The sequence below is a fragment of the Convolutriloba macropyga genome, chromosome 2, assembly GCF_964194025.1.
Source record: "Convolutriloba macropyga chromosome 2, txConMacr16.3, whole genome shotgun sequence".
Lineage (NCBI taxonomy): Eukaryota > Metazoa > Xenacoelomorpha > Acoela > Convolutidae > Convolutriloba > Convolutriloba macropyga.
The window spans coordinates 44,869,836-44,896,271 of NC_134469.1; the positions used below are offsets into that span (position 1 = coordinate 44,869,836).

General features: G+C 37.5%; 1 protein-coding gene and 1 long non-coding RNA gene across 6 annotated transcripts; one reads left to right on the forward strand and one right to left on the reverse strand.

Moving 5' to 3' along the window:
* The first annotated feature begins 1,213 nt into the window (after positions 1-1,213).
* LOC142358696 (putative ATP-dependent RNA helicase ddx6) lies at positions 1,214-26,038 on the forward strand. Of its 5 annotated transcripts, none has more exons than XM_075410221.1 (8): positions 1,214-1,322; positions 8,158-8,236; positions 8,304-8,634; positions 17,860-18,090; positions 18,283-18,388; positions 18,450-18,627; positions 24,845-25,038; positions 25,224-26,038. In XM_075410221.1, exons 1-8 carry the CDS (start codon positions 1,313-1,315, stop codon positions 25,388-25,390), a joined length of 1,296 nt encoding a protein of 431 aa, XP_075266336.1. In that variant the 5' UTR covers positions 1,214-1,312; the 3' UTR covers positions 25,391-26,038. The 5 variants fall into 5 exon arrangements, with proteins under 5 accessions (XP_075266336.1, XP_075266332.1, XP_075266333.1 ...); XM_075410217.1 differs by lacking the exon at positions 1,214-1,322 and adding an exon at positions 5,999-6,121; XM_075410218.1 differs by lacking the exon at positions 1,214-1,322 and adding an exon at positions 7,570-7,727 and having other exon boundaries at positions 8,062-8,236.
* LOC142358699 (uncharacterized) lies at positions 5,197-7,493 on the reverse strand. The gene is made up of 3 exons (XR_012761841.1): positions 7,386-7,493; positions 6,002-6,721; positions 5,197-5,689 (listed from the first exon to the last, which is right to left on the reverse strand). It is a non-coding gene; the product is annotated as an uncharacterized LOC142358699 (long non-coding RNA).
* Positions 26,039-26,436: the final 398 nt, after the last annotated feature.

Below are 26,436 nucleotides of genomic sequence, written 5' to 3' on the forward strand. Positions count from 1 at the left end.
TTCAAAATTTACACTTTCTTTTTATTAATTGAAACGGCCTATCTGTCAAATTAGGACACTGAGACTCGTTTGCACACTGAGTGAGGGCAAATAAAACCCAAATTGTTCTTAACAAGTGCGCTTAACTAACGTTTCGAAATGCTCTCGCTCTATTTGAATATGACATCTCAAAAAGACCAAAAGTAAGGGGCGTTATCGTTTCCGAGCGGCGTTTCGGGAAATCAACCCAATTGTTTGAATTTCCAAAGAAAATAACTCAAGGAACGGTCGATATCATAAACGATAAAATTTTCTCTACCAACCAAAAGGTCTCGATACGGCTCATGAACACGGTATTGCACCTCTGTGATAAGAGATGCTGCGGGCCAGAGCTTTGATGCCACATGTGCTGCGAGCGCAACAACTGCATCAAAACAAGGACAATGTTTAAAAAGTGATCACGTGCGAAATTTCCAGAAACTTAAAAATCAACAACAGTAGACTAAACATTGTTCAACTTAAGATAATGTAACTATGCAGTTTTTTGGTGTGGTCAATTTTACGGCTTTATTTTGTCTCTGCAGTTTTTGGAGCGCACATGAGTGTTTCGTGAGCATTTAATGACTTTTGGCTTTTTGCAATTTTGTAGATATGGGAAAGGTTATCTGAATTTTGTTGCTTAGAATATTTGAGATCTGCCAAATGATTCCAGCTGTTCTTGTCTCCTCTTTAACCTTGATTTCTGTATTCAATTTTTGCTAGATTTTGTGTCAATTATACGCAATATTACGAGGATATTGTAGCTACATTGCTGCAATGCCGTTGTCTATTTTCTATAATAAATTATTTCGATCTTTAACAATTTCTGGTGTTTCGTTTGCAATTTTTCTTGATGTTCTAGACAAAATTGCTTGAAGTTGAGTTATGTAGAAGAGTGTACACTGCCTTTATAGGTATGTTTTAATGTAAAATGGGGATTCCATTCAGTGTTCTTTAAAATGGTAATCATTGCAGAAAAACCTGTAGCCTGATCCTTCTCTTATAAGAAGCCGCGTAAAATGTTCAGGTAGATTTATATTGAGACTGATTGAGTAACTTTTATTCACATGGTTTGAAATAGATCTCAAAGCGAAGATACAATTAGGAACCAACTATTTAAAATCAACAAAGGTTGCAGTTTACCTACAAAGAAACTATTTTTTTTAATATGCGGTACAAAAAACTAGAACCTTTCAGATTTATTTGCTATTAGACCCTGCAGCAGCTGGGCAGATTCAGCAGTGCGTTCATTTGCGGATCAGAAAGTTGCTTCAATACTAAAGTCACAGTCGCCATGAGCACAGGTAAGTGCTACTGAGTAAGGTCGTGTACAGCTACCTCAAAGATTGATGTCAAATCAAAAGAAAATAATTTATATACCACGATAGGATATTTTATCAATAATGCCGAACTCATCAATTTTTTTCAACGTTTCTATTAATCACAATTTTCTTGAGCTCTTTTTTACAGCTTCCGTTATACCATCAAGAATTGTGATGGTCTTAATAACCTTCAAATATTGCTGAAGAAGATCTCGACTACAATCAATTTTTTGCTAGGGAACCCGAATTTTACCCGAATTTCAGGAAAAATGTGGCACCAGTTTCCATAGAAATCTGACTCACTTAGGCGAGCAAACATATGCCCTGGCTGTTTATTTTTCAGTCTTTTTTGGCCGATCGATTATTTCTCAGCCCAATCTTAGAGTTTTTAAAGGAGAGGTTTTTGAAATTGCGGTTTTGTTCAGGAATGCGCGCGAGTTTCTGGTTGGTTGATTTTTCATAAATCAGAAAGTCAGTGGTAGAATAATCTGCAAATAAGATATACTTTGCTAAGATATAATTTGCAAGAAAGCTAACATCAGTTGTGTTTTAATTTTGAGACCCCTGGAAATCCTTTTTAGTTGCTCTCAAACGACGTCTGCGAGCAGTTTTTTTAGGAAATGTTGCTACTTTTTCAGTATTTTTTGCCTGATCGTTTTTTCTTGATGATTTCTAATTTTTTCTATGAATTCCTCCCATTCTCTGTTTAAATGGCACAGGGAACCAATGCTTTTGACACGGTTAAACGTCTCCCGTATGTTTAATTAATAGCCGTGAAGCAATATCTGAGGCTATTGTTGGGCTTCTCTTGGTTTTTTTTACAATCCAGAGTGTTTGGATTGTATTTGTGCTGACCTGTTCACATTTTTTTCGGCTGTTTCTCGTCAGTGAGAAGTCAAATTAGAGTGGTGATTTTAAACACGCTGGAGTAGTAAAAGGAGCGAAGAAGCGCGTAGGTGAAGCGTAATTTTTTCAAAGAACCTTTAAAGTGGTGTGAAAAGGTGGTGTTTGAACGAATTTTAGGTTTCTGAATGCGATTTTTTTCACGTCCGGAAATTTGACTTCTATTTTCAGTGTTTCTTCTCTTGAGTACTATTAATATGATACATATGTTTTCTAATGGTGCCTTTTGAAATTGATTGAACTCTCCGACGGGCAGCTAATGCTTTTTTGTCACTGTCTCATGTCATAAAATGTTATTGAAAACTTGATGTTTGCCCCTTTTCGTAAATATATTATTTCACCAAGTGTCAATAAGCACATTATCATTCGTTGTCACTGAGCTTAAATGACCCAATTAGGTGTTGGAGTTTATGGCTAGTGGTTTTCAAGACTTTGACACTATTTTTTCTGAATTTATATTTATTTTGAGTTCGAAGTATTATCAAATTTTACGAGTTTTTATTGCTCAATTTGTTTCCTTATCTCAGTCCCCTTATTGCCAAGTCCCATCGGTTGCTATGGATACTTAAATTAAACGAATTAATCTTTTCACCTAACTGTTTTTTCTTTGACTTGTACGCTTTCCATTTTCAAGTTTTTACTGAATTTATGAGCTTTATTAGTGTTTGTTGTACTTATTACTGTTTTATCTGTTACTATCATTAATGGCAGTTGTCATCGGTTGTTACCGAGTGGCAGATTAATGTGATTAGTTGCTTGAGTTCACAGCAGTCAAAGTTTGATTTTTGTCAATATTCTTTAGTTTTTGTCTCATTGATTTCCACAAGGTCGTTGTATTACGAAATCATTCTAAAGACGCAGAGTGTCGATATTACAGTATTTTGTTTTTTTATTGAAGCACTAAATCTTGGAAGGAATTGTCTAATTGTTTTTGGTTTTTTTCCTACTTTTTTGCGCATATGACGTCAGGGGCTTTATTGACTCTTAGATTGGTGTTGCTGTAAAATTGTCTGTAAAATTTTCATTTTAAGGTCATTAAATAAGTCATTTTCATTTTAAGGTCATTAAATAAGTCATTTTTTTGTTATTCAGGACTTGCTCTGTTTTTTTTCGTATTCAAGAGTTTTGTTTCGTACATCTGACGTCACAATCTCTTCAAATTTGCTTTTTCATTCGTTCATACAATTTTAACTGAAATGCGTGCTTGACCTCATTGTTTACTCTTAGTAAAGCGAGTTGTTTTGTTCATTTGTCTGATTAAGTTTTTGGTCACACGTGACCACTTACCTCACTCTCAAAAATGATTTCCTCTAAAATTGACTTTTCTTTACTTTTTTTGTCGGTGCTCTTTCAGTCTCTTTTGAGACTGTAGATCTACTATTCTATTGCGGCTATTTTCTGGCAGTCTGCCAGCTATGTTTTTGTGATAAATTGCTCTGAAACGAAGTTTGTAACCATAAAAGGAACTCGGCAATGAACTTTGAGCAATACCAGAGAAGAGAACTAACCACCTAATGTTATTCATATGAATTTTCGAAACTAAAAATTAAAATCAATTTCTGCATACCTTCCATTATATATTCAGTTGATAACTGCCTGCAATAAAATTATGCGGTGGTTACACACAAAAGAATATGTCGGACGAAAAATGGTTACATTCTTTTGTGTGTAACCACCGCATAATTTTATTGCAGGCAGTTATCAACTGAATATATAATGGAAGGTATGCAGAAATTGATTTTAATTTTTAGTTTCGAATATTCATATGAATAACATTAGGTGGTTAGTTCTCTTCTCTGGTATTGCTCAAAGTTCATTGCCGAGTTCCTTTTACAGAGCAAAGAAACATCTTCTCAGCTTCCTATTGAATTAATGCACGAGAATTGATACGCTGCGAGAAAAGATGGATCACTGCATAAAACTTGTTCGAATGTTGCAGTTCGGGTCTACATTGGCAGTTCTTGCATCTTAGTGTGGTAATTCATTAAAAATAATCTTCGAGAACAGATTACTATTTGATTTATTTGATTTAAAGACTATGCTAATGATAATTGTGGGCTTTGAAGTATAAAAATGTATTGATCAATGTGTTTTCAAAAATTGTAGCAACTACTATCTCCATTAAGCTCTTGATTTGATCAGTGCCTCTAAAAAGTCAATTATTGTCATAAAGCCGTTGACTGTGTACAAGTAGAATTTGAGAAGGAATGGAGGAAATGTGATCAGCCGCAAGAGCTTTCGTTGCGCAATAAATTGCTTTTTTACACATTGGTCTACAAATAATTTAAACTGCCGTAACAGTAATTGGCTCTCCAAAAGTTGGGTAAACAGAATTACCTGAAACCCTCTATGGAAAATACATTTTTTTTTTGATAAACTGTAGAATAGGGGAGCTAAAATTGCTTCAAAATGTACAAACGGTGCATTAAGTGCAACAAATCGGAATACAAATTTGGTAGAGACGGATGCTATATTCTGGAGATCTTCCGATTTTTTTTAACTGGAACCGTAAATAACATAAGTCGTTGCATACGGTGCTGCATCCTTTCTTGTCTCGTATAAATTCTTATCTATGCAGCTGAGAACACGTTTTAATGCGCAGCAAATCCATTTTCGGCAAAGCACCCAAGAGTTGCTAAAATTTGTCGCAGACAAAACCAGGCTAGCACATAAACCTTTCCTCCTTACATGAGGTCGGAACAAATTATAGTTTTCTATCTTTTGTGCCGACCTACTGAGAGGGGTATTTAGCAAAAAAGGTTTGACTCCAACTCAAAATAGTAGCCAACTAATTAACCTAGAATGCATTAACCTAGCATGCAATTGAGATTTCGCTCAATTTTTGATGTTTGACATTATGCACGCCCTCCGGTATGAGCTGTTTTATATGGTTATGCTGTTAAAATATTGAATTTATGAATTGACGTTAACAGCATAACCATATAAAACAGCTCATACCGGAGGGCGTGCATAATGTCAAACATCAAAAATTGAGCGAAATCTCAATTGCATGCTAGGTTAATGCATTCTAGGTTAATTAGTTGGCTACTATTTTGAGTTGGAGTCAAACATTTTTTGCTAAATACCCCTCTCAGTAGGTCGGCACAAAAGATAGAAAACTATAATTTGTTCCGACCTCATGTAAGGAGGAAAGGTTTATGTGCTAGCCTGGTTTTGTCTGCGACAAATTTTAGCAACTCTTGGGTGCTTTGCCGAAAATGGATTTGCTGCGCATTAAAACGTGTTCTCAGCTGCATAGATAAGAATTTATACGAGACAAGAAAGGATGCAGCACCGTATGCAACGACTTATGTTATTTACGGTTCCAGTTAAAAAAAATCGGAAGATCTCCAGAATATAGCATCCGTCAATTCAAGTCAAGGCAGTAATTGATACATACAAAAGGGGTTTGATACATGGCAAAGCTCTTTTTAGGTCAACATCAACTGCTCTTTGTAAATGTGAGTTTGAAATTCTGACCTTTGAACCATCAATGCTTTACGCTTGCACATGCAATACGCTGAGCACTCCCCGGCATAGTTGCAACAATTTTTGAAAACACACCGGTGAATATATTGGGGGGGGGGGAGTTATAATCTTGGGTCAATACACTTTGAAGCAGGCGGTGTGTTTCCAAAAAATGTTGCAACTATTCTAGAGAGTGCTCAGTATTGCATGTGTCAGAAATATACAACGCAAGGGAATGTTTCGGAAAGTTGATGTAGAGAGTTCAGAGGTCCGAATTTCAAACTGGAGACATTTTCAAAGTGTAGCTAAAAGCACTGAGGTGTATCACATAACATTTGCTGGAATGTCCAAAGATCTTCGCGGTCGCTTGCGGTTCCGATCCAACTTCACCGCGAAGTTGCTCTTCCAAGGTCAGCCTACGAAAAATTGTTCTGTTTTCTGCCAGCTGTAAACCGTCTTTTGCCTGATCGTTTGGTTGCCATATCTGCGGAAACATTCAATATATCCACCGTAATACATTCCTGTAGGGCTTTTAAGCGTGTCCCTTGTAAACCATGACATGAACAAAAACCTGACTGCAAAACCTGAACATGTTTGGCCGTTGAAGTTCGGGCGTTTTTTTGAACGTGGATTATTCCAACTTTGCGGGATAGACTATTTTATGGGCAGGCACACGACCGCGTGTTTTGTGTCCCAATTATAGCTCTCAAAGTTGATTTAAGCGAAACATTTCAAATTTTGAACTGAGTTGAGTGAGTATTCAAAAGAAAATACGCAAACGAGGAAAGCCATTGACATTAAAAGTTGTCAAATAAAGTTCCCATAAAGTTGAAATAAGCGAACGTAAAAACACTGGACAGTTCTCAAAGGTCAAGTTCAAATTTAAAACAGATGAATGAAATGAATGAAATTGAGATAAAGGGAAAACAAAACGTTGGCATCAAAATGACCACATTGTTTAACTGTTTTGGCCTTTTTCATCCGTTAGATTATGGGAGAGACTATATAGTCTGTCCCAAAAGTTGAAATAAGCGAACGTTCGAAAAACGTGCAAATGAGCATCAATGTGCTCATTTCAATGTCAACGTTTTGTCCAATAAGCTTCTATTCGTCATTTTTTCTACATGTTTGAACTTTTACCTTTGAACTCAACCTGTGGCTTTTGAAACGTTCACTTATTTCAACTTGACGGGACACGCTATAGTTAGTCCCATAAAATTGCAACGCTATCGAACATGTCAAAGTCAAATTTAAAGCATGTATAGTAAGTCCCATAAAGTTGCAACGCAAGCGAACGTTCGAAATGCTCGGGGCATGCAAATGGGCAGTGTTTTGCTAGATATCTGCATGTTTTAAATTTGAACTTTGACTGACCTATCAACGCTCGTTAAAGTTCAAATTTAAAACATGTAGAAAAAATTGATGAATGAAAACTTAATGGAGAAAACGTTGACATTCAAATGAGCACATTGATGCTCAATTGCACGTCTTTGGCGTTTTTCGAACGTTCGCTTATTTCAACTTTATGGGACAGACTATATAGTTGCAACGCAAGCGAACGTTCGAAAAGATCGGGGCATGCAAATGAGCAGGGTTTTGATAGATATCTCCATGTTTTAAAATTGAACTTTGACCTATCAACGCTCGATAGCGTTGCAACTTTATGGGACTGACTATATCTGAACGATTAATAAAATTGAGCTTAAGACTTTTGAAATGTTCGCTAGCTTTTCAACGGACCTTGTTTAAATTTTATGGGTCAGAAGATTGCTTTATTGGTAAGAGTTTTTGCGGATTTATGAATTTCTATTTCAGTATGCTGCATTATGACCGATAGACAGGTCTCTGTCTGAAATAAGGCGTATGTCTGTAACTCGCTGCATCTACAGCGCCACATACGATTGCATTGACAAAAAGGCTAACCATTCCCCGCAATTTTAACTGTTTGTGAAAGTTTTACTCTAACGAACATCTGAAACGGTGTTTTGAGTAGGAAGCAATTGTCAAATTCTTTGTGTTCCACTATTTACTTGAACAGCTTCAGACGATTGTGAAACCCTACCTGTAGGAAAAATCGGAAAGTGATAGAGGTTTCTATCTAACGTGTTACGTCTGTCCCAAAAAAGTGGAGTAATCAAACGTTTTATCTAAAACATGCAATTGAGCAGCAGTTTGTCTATATGAATGCCGTTTTCCATGTAGCTTCAATCCATCTGTTTTTGTCAAACATGGTTTTAATTTTGAACGTGGACGTTTTAACTGAGTTGGTAAGGGTAAAATTTTTACTGATTTTCGGAAGCGGCGCGTTGAATCATTGGTTTATTCGATTTGGCTGTCTGAAGGTGTTCAGTTATACGTCGAGTTGAAAACTCGCGTGCAAGTGAAGTGCTATTGTGGTGAATTATTCAGTTTATTGGCGATCATTTATTTGCAATGGGTGTGTTAGATTTGGAGATGGACTCACAGCGTATGGTGGACATTGATGAGCTCAAGTCGCAGCTTAATTTACCCCCAAAAGATTTGAGGTAAGATTAAAACTTCAATCTGTAGTAATTTGCATCTAATTGCTACGTGTATGGTTGGTGTATTTAGAACAAGAACTTCGGATGTTACAGCGACCAAAGGTGTGGCGTTTGAAGATTTCGGTCTCAAGATAGACCTCCTGAAAGGTATTTTTGAAAAGGGATTTGAAATGCCCTCACCTATCCAGGAAGAAGCTATCCCAATTGCTTTGGCTGGTCGTAACGTGCTAGCCAGGGCTAAGAACGGGACGGGAAAAACTGGTGCTTTCCTCATTCCTCTGCTAAATGTGATCAAGACTAGCTCCAACAACGTGCAGGCTATTGTCCTAGTGCCATCTCGGGAACTGGCGCTTCAAGTTTCTGCTATCTGTAAAGAGCTGGGGAAATATCTCGGAGTTCAGGTACATTGTTTGTTTATATCTGAAGTATTGGTGGTATTAATTTAATTTTGTCAGCCTGCGTCATCTCAAACGTAGTTGCTGATCTTTCAGTTTAACTGACGCGTGTTCATGCATTTTTATTGCAACAAATAGGTGCAAAAATTTTGTGCGACAGTAGATTATGGCCAGTTCTATTGCAGATTTACCATTTCAAGCTGTCAGGCTTTAGCACACAATTGAGTTGAGAATTTTTAGCAAGTTTTTGCTATAGATTTTGTCGACGGGGAAGGAGTTTGTCGATGTTATCCGAGGGCAATTTTAGAGCATGAGGAAATAAGTTGCTCCATTCTTTTGCGAGCCTCTCGCGAAGCTGACTCTAAGTGGCAAACGCTGCGGTCGTAATTTAACTGTAGGGCAGTTCGAATGGCTTGGAAACCTCCAAATTACTCGCCCTTGTCTTCGTCTACTCGGCTCCGCATACTTCAAATTACCGGTTTTTGATTTGTGCAATTGCTGACCGAATTGCATGCTTGACGTCTTTTTTAACAGTTGTTGGAACGAGCTAAATTCCGTGATTAATAGCCGCCCTCATCTTCTCAGCCGGCTATTATAGCGCTCCTATTTTTTTTTTACAATTCAAAGAATTTGAATTGTATTGGGGCGCTGTCTTTTTTTTTAAGATCTGTTCACACATTTTCATGATTTTTGAAGTCAAATTGGAGTGGTGATTTTGGTCACGAGGAAACAGGAAACGGAGCGAAAAAGCGAGTGGTTTTGCGGCGTGAATTGTTTTCGCTCTAACTTTCACATGCGGCAATTTCACTCTGATTTTTACTGTTTTTTCGATTTTTTGGATCGGATTTTTTTAAATGGTTTTCCCAATCCATTCACAGCTCATTGTAGGCCTAGTTTTTTGTTTGAATTAAATTTTCATTTCTCGCTAGTGGTTTTTTTGTTCACATGCGGCATTTTGACAATGATTTTTTTTTTATTTTTTGATCTGATTTTTTAAAAATGGTGTTTTCAATTCACTCATTGTCCATTCTAGGTCTAGTTTTTCTGTTTAGTCAATGAAAATTCTTTGAATTGTACGTCAGGACTTGTCCTGCTATGTTTTTTTACTTCGTCGAATAAAAAAATGTTTCGCTTTACCTCATTTTGCCGCTTTTTCAACATTTTGCGTGAAATATTTTTGACTTCTCTAGGCTAGTTTCCCTCTTCTCTCATTCTGCTAAAAGTGATTTTGAACATCAGTTGCTCAGCAAAGCAATTCAAAATGAACAGAGTCAGTATAAAAAATTGAAGTCAGAAACAGAAACGGGATAAACCCATAAAGCCCAATTTTAGATGCCCGCTATTTGAACGTCGTTCCTATAAGTCTTAGTTAACATCTCTAATGCTTATTGGTTACGATAGCAGCCCCTGTAGCCTCTCTCTAAGAAACAGAAGTATGTCCAACTACGAAATACCATCAAAATAAATCGGACATAAAAAATGTTTTTTTACAAAAATCTTTTTTTTTATCTATTCTTTCAATCCCAATCATGCTTATTGGAATCAACGGCGGCTATTTTCCGGCAATCTGCCGGGTATGTTTAATTTTGGTAACAAATGAATGTTTCACAACTTGACTTTCATTCTTGCGACTTAGCTCGCTTGAACAAAGTTTGTCACGCTCCAGTTGATGGTGAATTGAAGACAGTGAATCTTATTAAACACGTGAGCCGAAATCCGAATCAATTAGACCCAAAATCTGAATTTAAACCTACCGTTGAAAAATTGAGTCTTCTAATTTCCTCATGCTATCGTAGCTGATTTTTGGCTCTGACAGCTGTTTATTTTTCAGAAAATTATTGTGGGGCTGGTTAGATTTCATCGACCAGTTTTGATTGCGTTTTGTAAGTGTTTAGTGCGTTTCCCTAGTGTAGAATGTTTAATAGCCGCCCTCATCTTCTCAGCCGGCTATTCTAGCGCTCCTATTTACAATTCAAAGAATTTTTACAATTCAAAGAATTTGAATTGTATTGGGGCGCTGTCTTTTTTAAGATCTGTTCACACATTTTCATGATTTTTGAAGTCAAATTGGAGTAGTGATTTTGGTCACGCCGAAACAGGAAATGGAGCGAAAAAGCGAGTGGTTTTGCGGCGTGAATTTTTTTCGCTCTAATTTTAAAGTAGTGCGAAAATGGTGTTTGAACAAAAATTCGGTTCTCGGTAGTGTTTTTTGTTCACATGCGGCTATTTCACTCTGATTTTTACAGTTTTTTCGATTTTTTGGATTGGTTTTTTTTCTAAATGGTTTTCCCAATCCATTCACAGCTCATTCTAGGCCTAGTTTTTTGTTTGAATTAAATTTTCATTTCTAGAGGTTTTCTTGTTGACATGCGGCATTTTGACATTGATTTTTTGTTTTTTTTTTTCATATTTTTGATCTGATTTTTTTAAAAATGGTTTTCTCAATTCAATCATAGCCCATTCTAGGTCTAGTTTTTCTGTTTAGTCAATGAAAATTCTTTGAATTGTACGTCAGGACTTGTCCTGCTATGTTTTTTTTTACTTCGTCGAATAAAAAAATGTTTCGCTTTACCTCATTTTGCCGCTTTTTCAACATTTTGCATGAAATCTTTTTGACTTCTCTAGGCTAGTTTCTCTCATCTCATTCTGCTAAAAGTGATTTTGAACATCAGTTGCTCAGCGAAGCAATTCAAAATGAACAGAGTCAGAATAAAAAATTGAAGTCAGAAGTAGAAACGGGATAAACCCATAAAAGCCCAATTTTAGGTGCCCGCTATTTGAACGTCGTTCCTATAAGTCTTAGTTATCATCTCTAATACTTATTGGTATTGATATTAGCCCCTGTAGCCTCTCTCTAAGAAACAGAAGTACGTTATTTTCAACTACGAAATGCCATCAAAATAAATCGGACTTAAAAAATTTTTGTACAAAAATCTTTTTTTCAATATCTTCTATTCTTTCAATCCCAATCATGCTTATTGCAATCAACGGCGGCTATTTTCCGGCAATCTGCCGGGTATGTTTGTATTTTTTAGTGTCTTCGGTCGTCTGTTTAGCTTCAGAATGAACAAAATGGTACAATGTCTCAGGTGAAGGGTATTAGTGTGTGGGTTCTTCGCAACAAAACTTTATAAAAACTCTTCTTGCTTGTTTTTTTTGAGGTTGATCGAAATGGTTACATTGTTACTGAATGAATTTAAGACAGGAAGTGATGCGCCTTATAGCTTTCTGAAGTTTTTAAGTGCCTTCTCTTGAGTTTTTTGTTTCAAGATGTTTGTTGCGGTCACATGAGGTTACGGTCAATTTAAATCTTCATTCGCGAATCGTTTTTTTCCTCCCAATTGATTTTTGCTCACTTCAATTAAGTTTTACGTCAAGTGAGTGTCACTCTGAGGGGTATTTGAGGGCAGCTAATAGAAGCAATACTTTCTACGAAGCTATCTCAGCTATTTTGTGGCAAGCTAGAAACTTATTTTTTGGCTATTTAGTAGACTACAATGCGCCAAGTAAAAAAAACAAGATATACGGAGAATGCGCGAGCTTGAAGTCGATCTGTAAAATCTCAGTAAAAGTAAAGCCTATAAATTCAACGCGGGCTCTAGAATTGGGACAAAATTTTTGCGTGTTTAAGGAGCCTCTCGAAGCGCATGTTCAAGAGCCGCATTGAGCAGTATGGTTAAGCGAACATAACGAGAGAGGTTAATGACCTAAAAGGCCCGAAGATGGGTGAGAACAAAACCTGGGACAAAATACTGTTAGGTAGGTGCGGTTACCACGAGGCTAGGAGGGCCTGAAAGTATGCTTGCCCGGGGAAAGTTTTACTGACCTGGCTACTACGTGTTTTTTAACTGCTATCGAACAAGTTAGATATTTATTGTAAACCTGTGTTTTTGCAAAGTTTTAGCTGTACAGATTTTGCGGTATTCTAGAACACTCTTAGCTTTCAACTCAGTTTTTCACGATTCTGTTTGATGTTTGCGTGATCTCAAATGCTCTCAATCTGAATTATGTTGTTGATGCGACAAAAGGGATGTGAAAAACTGGTTTGTAATGGTCATAGAGCAGTTGGTAAGATGGAGGAATGCTAATTGTGCGCTTTTCTAGAACTCGTAGCTTTCAAGTAAGGTTTTCTCGCTCTTTCGATTTTTGCGTGATCTCAGATGCTCTCATGTTTATTTATAAGATAAAAGCGATTGTGGGAAACGGTGGTTTTTCGTGCTTGTAGCGCAGTTGGTAAGATGGTGGACTGCTAATCTGAAGTTTGAGTATTTGTCTATTACCATTTTCCTTAAAATTATGAAACTAAATCTTGAGCGAATAGTCGAATTTTCCGCTTTACAGTGAATATGAGTCGCAATTGAGCACAACGGTCAACCGCGCTCCTATCGTAACATGTTTTAGGAGTTCCTATACATTCAACCTAGCAGAAATGCGTATTGAAACGCGCTTTGCCATCATATGTAGGCTCCTAATGTGCATTTTTTGCGCTCATTAAGCATGCGCTATAGCAAAAACAAGCACGTCAAACGCCATTGTCCAGAAAGAGCAACAGACCAGTGCAGATAGCGTAAGTGGTGACACCAATGGCTCTTAAACGAGGGGCACGGATTCGAGCCCGAGTCGGTGCGAAACAGAAACCTTAACTTTAACTTTTTGTTCGTGTAAATGAATTAATGGTTTTGCGGACCTGCTAGTAGTTTTGATTTTAATCTTGTTCTCATATTTGTCCTCAATATGCTCGGGTCCTCATATTTATCTTGCTAATGAAAATTCGTATTGAGATAGAATTTTTTGGAGTTAACTTTTCAGATTTTCTGTATCAGTCACTACGTCGGTCAGCAGTGGCTAATTTCAATCACTTGCGTGTTTTTAGTTATCGTATATCTTGTCAGTACATTTGATTAACGCAATGAAAATTTATCTCGTCTCGAATTGCCTAATTTTCAGTGGTACTAGGATCTAACCGATATGTATTCCAACCTATTAAGAGCTAGGGTGAGGTTTTCGATATGGTAACTCAAGTGAGATTTTGTAAGAGGTCGACTAATGAGGTCAAGAAACGGACTAAGTGGAGAACTAAAGTTGAGCTGCATAGTTTTGTGGCTATTTTAAACCCTTGATTCTGTTTACGAGTTTGGCACACTAAATTGTTGCATGTCTACTTCGCAAAAATGCTGAATCTACAAATCATTAGAAACCTTTCATATCGCAAAAATTAGTTAACGCCGTATCTTGTGAGGGGAAAGATTTTATCGTATGTTAGTTCTGAGTTTTGTTAATTGAGCAATTAAACTCGCGGTCTATTTACTACGGCCAAGCTGGCAGTTCGCAAATTAAATCCAAGTTATTCAGAGCTTTCGGAATTTGTCTTCCAAGAATCAATTGGGGAGCCTGAATGTCTAGCTTAAAAGTTTAAGTGCTTTCTTTGAGGAAATAGAAACCGCATTTTTTTCACTACCTAACTGTCCAAAATTGAAGGATTAACATGTAACTATAACAGTTTGCAGTGATATGTGTTGTGTGTGTATCAGTGAGACTTTTCAGCGAGCTACTGGTGTGATTCGAGTAAGATAATTCAAAGTTATTCCGACAAATTCTCCTGACTTTCCTTGCGTTATTTCAACACCTGTACTTTTCAACACAAAAAGACCTGTACTTTTCAAATCAATTCAAACAAGGCGTGATGAGGTCGCTTATAAAGAAGTCTAACCTTGATCCTTATTATTGATTTATCACCTTGTGACGAATTTAAGATTCCTCTCAAAATTTATGAATTGTTTGTTCTATAGCAAATTGATTTGTATCTGGAATCTAATCTCACGAGAAAGTATTAAGAGTGCTGGAACGGCTTTGATGAAAGTCTTAGTGATGTTTTTTTTACCTGGAGGAATCGCTTTCCGCGATGATTTTCCAGACTGGTTTAATACCATTGATCATCATTTATCGAGATATTAGCGAAACCGATTGGTTCGCAATCTGTGGTAGTTTATCAAAATTTATCTTTCGAATCGTTCGCATTGGGTTATCACAAATGGTTGTCAACAGAATGGGTGTGCCGCAAGAGGTGGAACTCGGTTCTTTACTTTTTCCTGTTATTTACTGTTCACGGTTATTTCTAATTTGTTATTTTCTGCCTTCAGAAGGTAAACTGAAAGAACTGTATAAGATGGGCTTTTACTTTTCCTGTTATCTGCTGCCTTTAGAAGATTGAATAAATTATTTTAGTTATCTTCTAAAGGCAGCGGATAACAAAAAAAGTAAATGACCATCTTGTCCTGCGTTCTTTTTTTTCGATTCTACCCTCAGAATTTGTTTTCATAATTTAACCTCCATTAAATGTTGATACATCAATGCAAAATTGACATCGAAAGTATATGGATAAGAGTACATGGATATTCGGGTAGAATTTTTTAAGATGGTCTTTTACGTCTGCCCGCTGATGGTGACTACACCGAAAAGTACTAGGTTTTAATGCTGATTGTCAACCTACTCTGCAACGACCGCCAACTTTGTTTGTTCGATTTCATTTCATCTCCGTAAAGTATGGTCAATTCGAGACCAAATTAAAACCTCTGTAGTAACTGAGTTAGACGTGTTATCACGCGTTGACAACTGTAATTTGCTTTTATGTGGTCTGACACACCTGTTAGCAAAACTTGTTAGCGTTTAGTGAAATCTAACACACTTTTAGCGAATGGAATCTACGAGTTTGATCTTTCGATTGTCAGCTTCAACGCCAACATTACCTTCCATACTGGTAGCCGATTAATTTAAGCAACGCTTTCTGTTATATGTACATCTCGTATATCATCCTGACAAACTCCCGCTATGTTTATCGGAACTAATTAAACGAAACACTATTACAAGATTTCAAGATATTTTTATAATTTGTTCCCAAGTTTCCAATTGTGGAAATTGTTCGTTCTCGCACGCCGTTGCTGTTTGGAATGAGGTCTTCGAGTTGAGATTTACTGGCGAAGTTTTACTCAGGCGAAAATTCACGTATCTTATTTTCCGGAACTGTTGAGTTTTATAAAAACGCGAAACCCATTGTGAAAATAGATTAAAATAAATCGTATAAAATAAAGATCGTAAAATTTTAAATTTTTCCATAGCAATAGATAAAACCTAAACTCCTTTCAAACATCTATTAGTGGAATACTTTTAAGGAATCTTAATCGTCGTTATCAGTTAATTATGAAGTCAAATTTTGGTTTAGACACCTCGGCTATTGCAACCCACATTTTTTCAATGCTGCACTATAATCCTCTTGACCAGCCTGATCTTGTAGTTTAGTAGTTAATTTCAACCTCCACGCTCTGGGTGACCAACCTGCCTACTTGCTTGCCGAGATGGAGCATAGATGTCGCCTGGCTCTGAGTTGCTGTCTGGTTATAAGGTTTCTCACCACCTGGCCCAAATTTGCCGCGGAGCAAGCTGATGCAACTATCGCGAATTTTGTCATGCTTGGCTAATTCATTGAAAGCCCATGAAACAGCGTGGTAACCATGAACGTGCAGTATCAGCTCTGCGGTACTGACATTTCTGAATTATAAACAGGCACATCTAATCAGTATTTCAAGCGCAATCGAAATTCGGAAGGCCGAGAGCGGGTATTTTTGTTGCTGTTAGCCACGCTTCGAATAACATAGGCAATGATTGAGGTCTCGTTTTCTAAAATCAATCTAGATAATGCCTTATTTACCCGCTGACTTCAATATTGTTTCATGCGAAATCTTGAATTATTGCTTCTGCACCACGCTGACAACGACTTGTAAATTTACGAAGAGATCTACTGATTGGCTGCTGGCTTCCGTGACCAGGCATTTTGCTGTAAGTATCCTCAAAACTTCAATCTGTTTACGAAGCACTTCAAATCGCTTGAAGTACTCTGGGAAATCTCTGCAGTTTGTATTCACACTTTAGTGCTTAGGTTTTGGATATCAACTAGAGAAGTGACTAAGAGTGCAAGATGTCGGGAGCCATAGCAATTGAACATATTAAAAAAGAGAACCGCAAAATTGCTACTACAATCTCGAGTGATTAGAAGTTCTGAAAGTTCTTCACGGTACTCCGATTTCCGTTGGGATCGAGTGAACGTTGTTTGAATTAAAAAAGCTCCACTGGAAGTTTCGAAAAAATTGACTGTTTTCGTTCAGCTATGTTGGTCTTTAGTATTCTTAACCGTGACATTGAAAATAGCGGATAGATAGTTCTTATCAACTATGGACATATGGAAAATTGTGTTTAATAGCTGCTCTAGTGATAGCTGAGCGGAGGTATTGAGCTTCTGATATTGATATTGTTCTAAAAATATTGAGATTGCAAATGGTTGTCCTAATGTATTCCTTATCTTTTCTGGGTCTATCAGTATTGTTGTACGGCTCTTTTTGACTTTGTTGCGACCTACGTCTTGCTTAGTTCATGATAAAGTGAGGGCAGCTTTTCGTTCGTGGAATATGGGTGACGTACGTCATTTTTCACTTTACCTTTCGAGAGTTCTGGTTTGGATACGGACGCAACTTCACTAAAATGCTATTTCTCTCGCTATAAATTTTAGCAGTATAATTTTGTCATTAAAGCATTCCATTAAAGAGAACTAAATTTATATTGCTTTAATTGAAGATCATTTGAGGGCAACTTTTTACGAAGCTACCGCATCTATTTGTCGGCAATATGCTCGTGAACAGAACACAAAATCGTTCAATTTAGCAAAAATTACTGCCAATATTGGTAACTCCAACTCGGAAAAGTGAGTTTTTTTTATCGAAAAGAGCGTTGAAGTTATTAAAACAGTATTTTAAAATCGACTCAGCTGACTGGAAGTTTGTCTATTAAATCTACGGTCATGTCATTGCTTTGTATTCCCACTTCTTTGCAGGAGCCATAACTCGTAAGATTGAAAAGGAAAACAAGCCGACAATTAAATGACGCTTGATTAAATTTAAGTAGTGCCGTGAGAGCATAGCACAAACATCGGGAAGATATGGAGAGAGAGAGAGCAAAGTTGCGTCAACGCAATGGCTGACTTGAGATCCTCGAGGCCTTTGGTACGAGACGTGCAAGTTTTTTATTGCTGTTTTCACGCATGTTTAGTCAAGTGCGACCCAGATATAGGGGCGCACGTACTAAGCTTGATAAATACGGTCGAAATTTCGCGGAATGAGCCTTAGCGTTGGCAGTTGGAATCGATTCTATGCAGCTGTTCTAAGCAGCAAGAACTTGTTTTAGACCATAGTGACAACTGGCGGAACAGAGTTGCGAGACGATATCATGCGTTTCACAAAAACAGTGCATGTAGTGGTTGCGACGCCTGGAAGAATTCTGGATTTGGTTGAGAAGGGAATTGCTCAGGTGGGAGACTGTAAGATGTTGGTACTGGACGAGGCTGACAAGATGTTGAGCCAGGAGTTTCATAAGATGGTCAGCAACATCCTCAACTATTTACCCAAGGAAAGACAGGTAACCAATCGTCCACGAATCAGACTCTGAAAACCATTAATCGATCCCCGGAAATATTGAACTGGAACTAAATCTGACAATCTAACAGCGAAGTGCGGTTAATTAAAGTTGGCGTTAATTTAAAATTTGACCCTACGGTTCGGAGTTACGTCATCAGCTATGTACTAATTGTTAGATTGTTAGATGGTTTAGGTGATGCTGTTCTCTGCAACCTATCCCAGGACTGTACAGGACTTCGTAATTAGGCACATGTCAGACCCATACGAAATTAACCTCATGGAGGAACTAACGCTCAAAGGCAAGTAAAGCATATTCTTACGTAGTAACAGTGTCTTGAAATGGCTGATGTTTGGATGTAGGAGTGACGCAATACTACGCATTTCTTGAGGAGAAAAGGAAAGTGCAATGTCTGAACACGCTGTTCAAGAAGCTGCAGATTAATCAGGCAATTATCTTCTGCAACTCTGTCAGTCGGGTCGAGCTTTTGGCCAAAAAGATAGCCCAACTCAAGTACTCGTGCTACTACATTCACTCCAAGTAAGTAATGAGTTGATGTTGGTGCTCATGTCAAGGTTTCCATTCTAAACATTGACACATTCTCATTTTGCGAAACTATCCCATAGTGCTGAGCTATCGCTAATGCTATCAATTTTTCTCGCTTATTTATTAATTTGGAATTATCTAAGTGTCTTCGAAGTGTATTGCTGGTCTTTTACATTTCTGCCTGGAATTATTTCTCGCCTTCAGAATATCGGGCGTTTGACTACTGTGTTTGGCATCACCCAAAGGACTAGACAGATCAATCCCGAAGCATTTGTCAGAAATAGCTTTGTTTCCGATTAATAGCCGCGCTCAGCTTCTCAGTAGGCTATTATTGCGCTCCTATTTTTAACCATTCAAATAATTTGAATAGTATTGGTGTGCTGTCGTTTTTTACGACTTGAAAAGCGAGTATTGGTGAAGCTTGTTTTCTTAACACTAAATAGAATGCGTGAAGTGGTTTGGGTGCTCCACAAAACCGAAGAGTAGAGCGAAAAGACTGGTCTTCTGTTCATACCGCTTGTTTCGCGAGCGGGAAGTTGAGTTGTAACAAAATTTCCGTTGTAACTAAATTTTTTGTTCACGTAGGGTTTTTAAAAGTTTGTTTTCGTGTAGAAGTTTGATTGTGATGCTGTATCATTGTTAGGGTTATTTTGATAGCGATTTGAAGATAGTGGAAGATAGGGCTGTTTTGATAGTATTTTGAAGATAGTGGATGATATCTGGTAATTAATGAATTTTATACCATTTGTAGGTTTTACAGGTATTTTGCTGTTCACAAGTCCTTGGATAGTTTTTCAGCACTTGTGCAATGTTTTATTTCGCAAAGATTTTTACGACCAAATAACGTCACGCTCACTTCAATCTGCTTTTCATGCGATTCATGCTATTGATTTTGAATTGATGGAGAGAAGTTCGTGATTCCCATTCTAAGCGAAGGTTATTTGAGGGCAGCTAATATACATGACATGTACTATTTTTTGGAGCAAAAAAGTGACATCACAGCAATTCCTACAAAAACAAATTCGAAAATCTTTGTTTTTTTCTTTTTAAGACAGACAACCTATTGAAGCTATCGCAACTCTTTTCTGGCAAGCTGCCATTTATGTTTAATTGCTCTCAAACGATATTTGTAGCAATTATATTAGTCTTGTGGTCTTCATGCGATCTTTTGCTTGACTAATTTTTCGTCTGACCCAATTGACTTTTCGTCAAAAATGGGATGAACAGGTAGCGCTCGGAGGGCAATAAGTTCTATTAGAGACCTAAGACTTACTATGATTTAAGAATGGGATTCGCCAAAACTTTGGACAGTTTCATGGTGTGAAGGATGGATTTTAATCAAATTTTAACCCACTGTCACCCCACCACCGCGCCATCAGCACCCTCATTACCCCGCACCCTAAAGGCTCCCATTGTCCACCCTTCACCTGTCGCTTCGAACCCCGCTCTCATCTAGCCTTCGCTCGCAAACCTTCCCCTCATTGCTTGAACCCCCCCCCCCGCCACACACACACATGCACACACACTCACACTGGTCACCCCAAATGATAACATCTCCATGCACTAGCTGGCTACTACCGAAGCCAACCGCTCGATGGTTGTTTGAGAGCAATTCGACCAAGTTATTCGGTTATGGTGATTTTTAGTCGGGTTTGCAAAGGGGTTTTAGTGGTTTGCAGTCTCTTCGTAGACATTTTTTTCAACTTGTGCTATTTTTGAACTTTCGAAGTCAGTCTCGTCGGATCAGCTGTTTCAATTTGTACTGACTTTTGTGCCCGAAGTCATTTTCCACTTTTGGGACTAATTTTATCCTTGAATAATTGAACTTAATTTTGGAACTAGCTAATTAAAGATTTGAAGCATGATTAATTGCTCTTGAATAAGTTATTGCAATTATTGTAAACGTGTGTGTCTTCATGCAAAATTTTGACAGTTTTGACTTTTACACCCATGACTTTTTGCGTGATCTAAAGTTCTCTCTCAATCACAATTTCAAGCAGCTAAACTCAATTGGCGGCAATTTAATACTAAAAGTCACATGAAATGTGCACCAACACTGGTACCATTTTTCACTTAAATATTAGGTGGTATTTGAAGTCCATTAAACTTAGTCCCATTTAGACTCCACGACCCCTCGACTGGAGCAGGCTGCAATTGATTAGAGCTCCCACTAGTCGTTAGAGAGCAATTCTTCCGAGGTTTTGTCGGTTATTTAAGGTTTTTAAAGTCGTGAGGCTGTAAGATTGAGCGGAGCTCTATTGCGTTGATCTTGGTTATTTTGTTTCTTCGTCTGACGCTCTGTAAAAAATGGCTCTGATCTAGAAAAAATGGCACTTAAAAAGTCTAAGCGAGAGCGTTTTCTAGAATCCGTATTAATTCAGTTTTGACATGAAAGGCACCTTTGACATGAAAGGCACCATGTTTGTTTAAGCGCCTATCTCTGCATGTTTTAACGGCCCTTAAACATGGATTTCTGAGAAAACGACTGACAAAAGTCGGGATTGAACCTAGGTCTACGCGTTGAGGAGCGGAAGCGCTATGAATTGAGCTGGAGGCGCGTAGTTTATCGGGATTTTTGTCCACTAACGCCGTTTCTCCTTTCCAATTATCTCTTTCACACTGTGCTCCATTTTTTTACTGTAGCTGTGTATCTATATCTGTAATAAACGTAATTCGAATACCTATACTACCATGTCTAAGCTCTTAATTTTCAACTAATCTGTTTAAGGCCTCTTAAGGATGCAGCATAGCGTTTTGCATGCTTTTTGCAAAATATCAATGACCAAAAACTTGCCATTGTCAAAATAGTCTGACCGAAAAGCTGCCATTGCCATTAAGTCAATGACCGAAAAGCCATTAAAGTCAATGACTGAATAGCCACGGTGCAAAAATAGGTGAGACCGAAAAGCTGCCAATGACCAAAAAGCTGCTATGCCAATAGGGTCAACAAACGAAAATCTGCGGCTCTAAAACTATGTTAATTACTGAAAACCTGCTAATAAAAAATAAGTCAATTACCGAAAAAATCATTCCACAAAATAGACGTTGAATGACATGTGATGCATCAGATATTAACAAAATGAAGTTACTCTAAAGGAAAGTCAATTACCGAAATTGCACCTATTAAACGATTTAATTCAGCTAGATAGTAATGCGGTAGGGAGAAGCTTTAACGTTTTTAAATTCTCAGCATAAATTGTCATTGTTTTAATCTGAAATTCTCGAGCAAAATGTTAACGTGGCCGATTTGATTTTGACAAGATCTTTTTCTTCGTTTTTTTTCAGTTTCGTTTGCGTGTTTTATCGAACAAATGAGGAAGGCTACAAAGAATTTTTTATATTCAATCTCGAAGGAAAATCGTATCTCGTTCGTGTCTTTTTCCTGTTTTCTTTCTTTCTTTTTTTTCTGTATTTCATTTTTGATTTTCTGTTATGATTTCCTCTTGCGTTTGTCTTATTTGTCTTTCTTTTGCCTTTTTCTTCTTTTTAGTTTTCTTTTCTCTCTCCTTTCTTTTGTGTTCCTTTTTCTGCCTTCCTTTCATCTTTGTTTAATTTTTAATTTTTCTCTTCTGTCTTTTTTCTCTTTCGTTTCTTTTTTTTCGGTCTTTTCCCAGTTTTTCTCTTCGGTTTCTTTTTTATATGTCCTTCTTTTCTCTCGAATTTCTCTTCTGTATTTCTTGTTTTTTGTTTTTTGCTTTTCTCTTTTCCGTTCTTTTTGTCTTTTCCGTTTCTCTTGTTTTTCCCCTTTTTGCTCTCGTTTCGCTTCTTTCTTTTCCCTCTTGATTTTATATCTTTCATTTCTCTCTTGCTTTTCTTAGTGGTTTCTTTTCGTTTCTGTTTTCTCTTTTTCTCTCCTGTTATTCGTTTCTGTCTTTCTTTTCTATTTTTTTCTGTCTTTTCTTTTTCTTTCCCTTTCCCTTTCTATTTCATCTTTATTTCTTATTCTTTTCTGTTTATTTTCATCTGTTCAGTTCTTTTTCTATCTCTTTGCTCCCAATTTTCTCTTTTCTCTCGCTGTTTCCTTTTCCGTCTTTTTCGCTATCTTTCCTGTGCATTTTTCTGCCTTTCTCTTTTCTCATCTTTCGCTCGTCGTTCTTTTCTCGTTTGTTTTTTTTCTTTGATGTTTCTCTTTTTCTGTTGCTTTTCTCTTTTCTGTGTTCCTTTTCGCTTTCTTTTCTGCCTTCCTTTTTCTTCCTATATCGTTTCTCTTGCTTTTCTCTTTTTTTTCTGTCTTGCGTTTCTCAATTTTTTTCCTGTCTTTTCTCTTTCTTTTATTGCAATTATTGTGAACGTGTCTTTTATCCAAAATTTTCGCTTGACAATGTTGACTTTGGAGTGACTTTTACGCCCTTGACTTTTTGCGTTTCGCGTGATCTAAAATTCTCAATCACAATTGCAAGCAGCTGAATTTAATTGGCTGCAATTTAATACTAAAAGTCAAAGGAAAAGAGTGCCAAAACTGGTGCCATTTTTTACCTTAAATCTTAAGTGGTATGTTAACCTGTTGTTATTTGAAGCTCACTATTGAACTTAGTCCCATTTAGGCCCCCTACCTCCCTCCCTCCCTGCCCCGACTGAAGCAGGCTGCAATTGATGAGAGCTCCCACTAGTCGTTCGATAGCAATTCTTCCGAAGTTTAGTCGGCTGTTTGTTTTTCCTTTCTGCCTTTCTTTTCTGTCTTGCCGTTCTATGTTTCTGTTTCTTCCTCTTCGTTCTTTCTGGTCTTTTTTCTTTCCTTTTATCTCTTGTTTTTCTCGTGCTTTTCTCTCTTTCGTTTCTGTCTTTCCTTTCTCGATTTTTTTCTCTTCGCTTTTTATCTCTTTCTGTCTGTTTTCTTTCTTTTCTCTGCTTTTCTCTTCGTTTTCTGTATTTGTTTTGTCTTTTTGTTCCCATTTTCTGTTCTTTTTTCTGCCCTTTTCTCCTTACTTTTCTTGGTTTCTTGTTGCTTTTCTTTTTGTTTTTGCATGTTTATGCTCATCTTCGCATGTAACGCTCCTTAAACATGCAGGTTAACGTATTACATGTTTTGCGCTATGCCAACAAAAACAGTTTTAATCATATTCTTAAATGATTTTCTTGATGCTTTTGCGGGCCTGCTATTTTGCAGTGACCTTTTCAAGCTTGAATCCTTTTTGCGTGAACTGAAATTCTCGCTTTCAGAAATGCTGTCTTGCTAAAACAAAATGATTGTAAGATAAGCGGTGACAAGGGCCTGATAGTCTAGTTAGTGCGTCTGAATCTTAGCCGGGATTGGTCTTTGAACCTCTGCTTTGTCAGAAAATTTTTGAACCCAAAATTGTTTTGAATGATATATAACCCCTTTGAGTTTTAGTTCGAGTTTTTTAAGCTGGTCGCGATAATTTAGCTCTATCTATCTATCTATCTTATACGGCACGCAAGTCTGTTTCGCAGCTATTCCGCCTGTCGGCCGGCTATGTTTTCTTTTTTGGTATTTTTATGTTCCTGGTGTTCTAGCTGATGGGGTGGATTGAATTTTTTGTTGCTGTGATCAGCAATTTGTCCTGTAAATGTAAAAACATTTACAGAAATCTGAGACGTCAATTTTGGCTTTATTCTTGGCAAAGCAAAACCCTCATGTCCGGCGATCGGTTATTTTCTACAGCAGCAAAAAGAAGCCTGTTCTATAAATTCTTTTTGAAGCTGTATTTAACTTTTTCTAAAAACCAGCTCCTTGTGATTAACCTAACGGAAATGTTAGTTATATTTAACAGTCGGTTGGTCGCTCTTCAGAATATACAGTTGATATTGAATTTGGTGTGCTGAAATTGCACGAGAAAATGACAATGGTTGAAGAGCAATACTAGTGATGTTCGGTTTTTCTAGGCTTTGTATATTTTATTTCGATTATATTAAATCGTCTCAAACAAAGTTGGTAGCAATTATATTAGACCTGTGGTCTTTTCCAAATTTTGCTTGAATTCTTTGCCCTCAAAAATGGGATAAACAGGAGAAGCCCGGAGGGCATGAAGTGTAAGGGCAGCTTTCTGGAAGCCCTAAACCTTTTTATTCTCTAATATCTAAGAGTGCGATAAACCGAAACTGTTTCATGATACAATTTCATGGTGTAGAGTGGATCTTATTCTCAAAAAGTTTGACCACTCAGTAACCCATCACGGACTCGCAGTGAATATGATCTTGGCATGGAAGTTGATGCTGTGAAGTGATTTTTTTGATAAGAGTTCAAATTTAGGATGGACCAGAGGCACAGAAACCGCGTATTTCACGAATTTTCAATTGGCAATTGTCGGAATTTAGTGTGCACGGATTTGTTCACACGTGGCATTGACATCCCGGCAGTCAACGTAGTGTTCAACTTCGACTTCCCCAAAATGGCCGAGACATACCTTCACAGGATTGGCAGGAGTGGACGATTTGGTCACCTGGGTAAGTAGAAGCTCGCTGGCTGGCTGAGAATTTGGTTCCAGACTCCTAGGTTCCAGACCAGGTGGAAATTGCGTTCAATTTTAATTGCTCTGTGAACGAAGTTTGAATCAATTATTGTAAACGTGTTCGTTTTATGCACAAACTTTTCGCGCTGTACTGGTAATGAGATGCTTGTATGTTGGCAGGTATTGCCATCAACTTCATCACTGAGAATGACAAGAGAAATTTGTTCCAAATTGAGAGGGAGCTGGGCACAGAGATCAAGCCGTTCCCAACTGAGGTGCCCAAGAAACTCTACGTACCCGAGTATCAGATAGACGATGGGGGCAAAGAGGATGTGGATGCAAAGTGAAAAAAAATGAATGGAGGTCAAAACTTAAAGAAACAGAATAGCAACAGCGCCATCCCTACACGGCATTAAACTTCTGAATAATTTTTTGGGATCCACCTTAAGAAAACATCAAGATTGCGAGCTTCTAGCTGTGAAAGCAACCTGTTAATTGGACGAAAATGCCTATTGATTATTTTATTAGTTGTCGAGATAAGCATTCAAATTGGAAAGGCGTACTTGAAAAATCGAGTTACATGGGCACAGTCTATACGTGAACACGTTTTAATTGGTGTTGCTTTCATTGCTCCGAAGTTCCATCTTACAAACGGGGCAGTATTGTTGAAATGTCATTCAAATTCTAAGCTAGATTTTTGGGTATTCCGGAAGTCATTGTATGGAATCAGGCTGGTATGTCCTAGTTCGAATGTGATTAAGAGGAATGTTTGATCTGAGTACCAGGTTGATTGGATTTTGTGCTTGAAACAATATAACAGTGTACTTGTAGTGCCGTAGTAGTTGAAATGTTAGTGAAATTGAATGAAGCTTAAATGTCTATTACAACATGATCGATCAATGGAAAAAAAGTTATCAGTTGTCTGCTATAAATGGAATATGCCTTGAAGGTATCGTAGATATATTTGTTGATCTTGAATGGAAAGTTGTCAAGCACTGTTTTTAAAGTGCGAGCTAGCCAAAGCGTTACTCAGATGCATAGATGGACATCAAAACCACACCAACTTACGTAAATACCAATTCTATCGGAAGTGGAATAATGAGATTAAAAAGCAGCAGTTTGCACTTGTAACTATAGGCTTGCAGTTATGCAGCTAAGTTCGACCACTGGCTGCTGAGCATAAATTGTTAGTCGGCGAGCTCGAACATGCAAGGTTCTTTATGCAGTCATTATAGCTGCGCAGCTGTAAACTGAGCGGAGCTATATTGTGGTGTCCTTGGTTTTTTACGACTCAAATAGTATTGGTCTGAATGTTTTTTACCGGAAGCACTATTTGCGCAGGCTGCTTTTTGGCCTTATTGGTGAAAGTGAGTAAAATTGCCGTGTGCACAAA